Here is a 5,698-nt window from a genome sequence, read left to right on the forward strand (position 1 = left end):
AATTAAAATGTCATTATAAAGAAAACAAAATCATCACAAATCAGGACAAAGGTAGATTTACTAGAAATTTATTCTCTTTGTATTAATTATACTGCAGAATTAAGGTAAGGATGAAATAATAACCTGGTGAAGTGATGATCTGATTCTCTGTAAAGTAAACAGCTTTTAAATTATTATTTTTAGTTGTACCACTAAGCCTGTAATTGAGTTTTAGAAGAGATCTATGTTCTTAAGCTTCTGTATGTATGGCATGAGTATTTCTAGATTCAAGAGCATTTAACAAAGTGGGGTTTTTTATTGTTAACTGTCACAAATGTATGGTTTTGTTCTCTTAAATTTGATTTGGTTTGGTTTCCCCTCTCCATTCCCAGAAATGGTCATGGTGGTTACTCACTATTGCATCCCAATTTCATTTAAATTACTTTTTTCTCAGGGACTGTGACCTCACCTTATTGAAGCCACTTTGGCAGCTCTTCACCCACATGGAAAACAACTCATGTCACGACTCAGCCAAGCCTGGTATCCTCCTTCCTCTTCATCGTGCACTGGCAGAACTCTTCTTTGTGACAGAAAACAGAGTTACTGTAAGCAGTTCCTGTTTCTAAGCCTCCTTTCCTCAGTGCTGGGAATGACAGTTTTACACTAAATTCAGTTTTCCTTTATCCCTCAGAGCTACAGAAACATTAACAACTTTCACTTATGGAGTGTGGCAGCAAGTTCTAATTAGAGGGGAATTCTGTTATCTTATCCATCATTGGACTTTTAAGTGATAGTCATGACTATTAAGGCCCTAAAGCCACTGTTTATTCTCAGAGCAATTCTGGTTTAATAATTACTTTAAAGGTATTTGCCTGTGGTTTTTGTAGAGTTGGTTTTGAACTTTAAATATGAACAGTGTCATGAGCTCATTTCTGTGATCACAAACTCTGCTCTAGTTTGGGAGAGTCTGGTGTGCAGTTCTGATACCTTTGGTTCTTGGGGACTCTAATGATCAGCATTTTGATGTTAATTAGTAGAATATCACCTTTGGTAGAAACATTGGTGTTCATTGCATGTTTTCTGGCTGCAGGAGCTTGGATCTCTACAGGAGTATTTGCTTGCCTTAAATACTGAAGATCATCTTCATCGCTGCACAGCACAGGTAGGATTGCAGCCCCAGGGCTGGGAGGGTCTGGGATCTTTGTGGCAGACCCTGGATGATTTCCCATCATCCAGGGAGTTTATAAAGAGATATTAATGTCCTTGGTCGTTACAGTACCTTGACAGGCCTCTGAAAGTTGTGAGTGAACTCTGCACAAATGCTTTTCTAGGATATTGGGAAGAAATTCTTCCCATGAGGGTGGGGATGCCCTGGCACAGGGTTCCCTAAGCAGCTGTGGCTGCCCCAGCCCTGGAAGTGTCCAAGGCCAGGCTGGACAGGGCTTGGAGCACCCTGGCTTGGTAGAAGGTGTCCCTGCCCACGGCAGGGGTGGAATGAAATGATCTTTAAGGTTCCTCCCAATTCAAACCAGTCCATTATTCTAGGTTTCTATTTCTGTTCAATTTCATATGATTTCTTTATACTTTGGGCTTGAGGAGACTATTTGGTGTGACTTTGTTTTTCCTTTTCTCTTCTAGGCCCTGAAAAACATTGCTGCTATCAGCCTTGCCATTAACTATCCAAACAAATCAACAAGTTTCTGGAATGTTTAATACTGGCTCAGGCCGGAGTGCATGGGATAGAGTAGTTTGTCCATAGGACATGGGAACAAACATCTTAACTCCATTCAGGAGAAGTTCCTTCAGCTTCAGTGTATGAGCACTCTGCAGCCTTTCTTCCTTCCTTCCACCTCGATGTAGAATTTGTAAAAGTAACAGCTCACTTCAATGAAAAAGCACATCCTGAAGTAACTCATGCGTCCTACAGTTATGTATGCACATATTGTAGCATGTTAGAGTAAACAGAACAATATTGTTTTTTATTCAGAGGAAGTAAAGGAAAGAAGGTAGCTGAAGTATGAGAATGGAAGGCCCCCACGTTTGTATTGTCTGCTCCTGAGGAAACCTGATCCATCAAAGGTGTCAGCTTCAGAAAATAGTGCTGAACTTGGGGTGATGCCATCAGCAGCATCTGTTGTACATCTTCAGGGTGAAACAGGCAAAGCAGAATCTGGTGCCTGCTGCACTAATGGTCCACGCTTGAATCCTGTCATTTTTTCTTTGGAGGCTGCTTCCCAAGGAAAAGGATTTCAATTCTTACTAAACTACAGGTTGTAAAACAAATTGTGGGTGATTTGCAAAGCAGTTGAAGGATTCCAGTTTCACAGCATCCTCGTGCAAGAGCTTTATGTTTCTCCTGTTCTTTGGGTCACCTGTTCTTACCTTGCTTTATGTCCAATGCATTATTCCAAACAGCCCATTATTGTAGTGCAGAGAGCAAAGGCTGGCCTTCAGTCACAAGGTAGTAGTGATATGAAGACCTGAAGAACTGACATGTTTCTGAAAAATCACATCTTTACAAGAAATTATGAGAAGAAATTTTTTCTCCTTCAGTTATTTTGATATTAGTGGTTTAGGAAGTCCTTCTTGGCAATGTTGGGAACCCAGACTCCCAGCACTCAGGGTGGGGTTAATGGTCAATCCACTCTTATCTTACAGAGCAATAACCACGTTTCTCTTAGTGAACATGGATTGAATTGCAGACCTTCTATGCTGCAATAAATTGGCTTTCTTCCTGCACAGCTATATTGGTTATTCCCTTTCCAAAGAGTTAAAAAGAACACAGAATTGTATTTTGTGCACCATTGCACAGTTTGTAGAGTTGGGCTTGTCAATTATAAATTCAGATTACTTTTAATGCTAAATATTTTCTTCTTTGCTTCTTCACCCCAACACTGGAGAATGGAAAAAAAAAGGCAGCCAAAAGCTCTAATAGTAACTGAATGCAAGTTGTGTGAAGCAGTGGCTCTGTCAGAAGGAAATGTATTCATTGACCCTGCTTGTCCAAAATTTGAGTGGTGCCCAAATACCAGTGCACAGGAGCCCTCCTTTGGGGAGTGTCCTCTGAACTGATGGTCTCCTCAGCTGGGGCTGGAGTTTAAGGGTGGCCCAATCTCCCTCTGAGAGGGAAACATGCAGTAATACATCCCTTGGATTTTTTTTGATGGCCTCTTGTGCTGTAGAGTTTTGTTTTGACTTCTGTTCAGCCAAGTGCTTGAATCAGAATGGGATTTTCTGCTTGAAAGACTTAAAACTGAAGACCAAGAAGCACCATGCTTTCAGGAATGGAGTGGCTCTCTTAGGAAATGAGAATGCCAGGATTCAGGAGAAGTGTAGTGTTTGTGGAAGACTGAAAGGAAGCAGAGAGATGCTGCTCTGAAAGGCCTCCTTGAGCATCATGAGTTGATTTCCTTAAAGACATCAGGATGGGAAGGGAATTATCAGGATTGTGGTGTACCTTTAATGCACAGATCAAGGTGTTTGAGTCTGCAGCCTCCCTGCAGGGCTGTCAGGGATCCCTGGGAACCACCTGCTTCACTCCTTGTCATTGCTGGAACACATCCTGGCATGGGGAGTTGCTCCACCAAAAGGAAATGTTCCTAAACTGATGTTAGAGAGTCATGTGGATGGGACAGGTTGGAAATTGCTTCTCTGGAGCAGGAAGACTTCCTCTTCACTGCCTCCATGGGCACCCATGGCTGAGGAATCATGGATCTGCACTGGGCTGCTGTGCTGGCATCTGCCCATCAGTCAAAGAAGGATTTTTCTTTTCTCACATCAGGGATGAAGACTGTAAATAAACCATTCATAGAACCCGTCACAGCTCTGTCACAGTCACTTTTTTTCTGTTGGACTGTCCTTTTGCTTTCTGGATGAAGACATGAGGCTGCAAGGACGACACAGGAGTGGCCAGAATTCCTTGTTAGGCATTACCACTCAACTTACTCTACCAGCAGTGACTGGCCTCACGAGTCAGTCATCTTGCCCGGAAGGAACTGTCTAGGAACAGTGTCCACTAAATATAATTTCTACCCACTAGATGGAACTGAAGGACTGTGACCTGAGTTGACACTGAATCTGTTGCTGCCTTATAACTCAAATCATTAATTATGGATTTTTTAACAGACGAGAAACACTGATTATTTTTTTTCCTTCCTGGTAGCTCTAAAGAAAGAGGAATAGAATACCAATAATGAATATTCATGATCAATCACATTTTAAAAATTATGCAGAAGTTCCAAGTGGATGTGAATGATGATATTGAATTGTATAAAACTGTCTGGAAAACAGGTATGCTGAAAAAAATGTGCCTAATATAAGAAAAACTAAAAAAGTTGTCCTGCCTGAATCACCTATGATGTATTTAAAACAAATCATATTGTTCCTAATGATACATTTGACTTGCTTTCATTAAACACTTAAAAACGAGAGTTTTATAATTTCTTTTCTTACGGGTTTACTACTTTGCAATTTTTATCAGTTGTTTAAAATATATCAGACCTTTAGATTTATTCCAGTTCAGTTCAACATGTAAAAAGAAAGCTACAGATGTGGGTAAAATATGCAAATGAAGAGAAATATATTGTAAAAATTCTATAAAATCAAAAAAAGTACAACACGGTGTCTGTTTTCTGTTTGTTTTTCTCCTCTCCTCACAGAATGTTTAATGCTGAAGTTTGTAGTGAGATCCAGGGTTTTTCTTAGGAATCCTCATTTTCCATGCCTGTAAGCAAACCTGCTTGTCCTCATGTGGTTGGTAAATATCTGATATTACATTGAGCTATGCAGGACCCAGACTTCTGGAGTCATCTCTTAAATTCCAGCCCTGCTGTTTACATTCCAGTGGCCTTACCCTAAAAATTCAGTTTTCCTGTGGATATCCATTGGTTTCAGTCCCTGTGTGTATTTACTTTGAGACCTCAAACACACGTCTGGAGGCCTCAGATGTCTCCTGTAAAGCTGAGATTTGTATTAGTAGGTGTTGATTCTAATTAGTGATGTTTATCAGCAGAGGTGCTTATGCCTACCTGCTCCAGTGGGTTTAATTGACTCCTGTAAAGCTGAGATTTGTATTAGTAGGTGTTGATTCTAATTAGTGATGTTTATCAGCAGAGGTGCTTATGCCTACCTGCTCCAGTGGGTTTAATTGAAAAGCTTGTTTGCCTTGGGTTTGGCTGGAGGAAAGGGTTGTGTCAAGTCAACATCTTCCTGTATTTGCCTAAAGCTGCAAGTTGTTTCCTTGGAGAATGGGCTAATTAGGTAATTTTATTCAACACAAATAAATAATAGGATTGTGAGGGTGTGGGAGAGCGAGGATTGTTCCCTGAGGTTTGAGGTTTCAGCTGATAAACCTGAAAAAACTCAGTGTAATTGCTGTGAGATGTGGTGTGGGGCCAGGCGTTGGAATGTAACAGAGGGCAGCACCTCCCTAGCACCTTGGATCTGCTGTTCAGGTCAAGTTCACTGAGACTCTTTTTCTTCCAAGAGACCACAGAAGTAGGCTGCCAGTTAGCTTAGAGGTGGGTGACTTTGAAAAAAACTGCTTTTAGGAGCAGGCTGAGCTGTGTTGAAAACAGACCTGGCCCAATCCCTGTGTTTTCACAGCCCAGCTCAGTTTCCAGTGGGTTTTGTACCTTCACAAACACAAGGGCAGCACCTGCCTGTTGATACCATTTTAAACCTGGATCGACTGTCTGCAACTCCCTGGAATACCCTGCTG

The 5,698-nt window shown here is 41.2% G+C and overlaps 1 protein-coding gene across 1 annotated transcript in view; it reads left to right on the forward strand.

Moving 5' to 3' along the window:
* Positions 1 to 2,893, forward strand: part of ZZEF1 (zinc finger ZZ-type and EF-hand domain containing 1) — a 53,984-nt gene extending 51,091 nt beyond the window's left edge. The window contains exons 54-56 of the mRNA XM_031063792.1: positions 434 to 584; positions 1,070 to 1,141; positions 1,618 to 2,893. Of these exons, the coding sequence (XP_030919652.1) occupies positions 434 to 584; positions 1,070 to 1,141; positions 1,618 to 1,692 (298 nt within the window). The 3' untranslated portion in view covers positions 1,693 to 2,893. The remainder of the gene's footprint in view (positions 1 to 433; positions 585 to 1,069; positions 1,142 to 1,617) is intronic.
* Positions 2,894 to 5,698: the final 2,805 nt, after the last annotated feature.

This window comes from Geospiza fortis, unplaced genomic scaffold, assembly GCF_000277835.1.
Source record: "Geospiza fortis unplaced genomic scaffold, GeoFor_1.0 scaffold633, whole genome shotgun sequence".
NCBI classification, from domain to species: Eukaryota; Metazoa; Chordata; class Aves; order Passeriformes; family Thraupidae; genus Geospiza; species Geospiza fortis.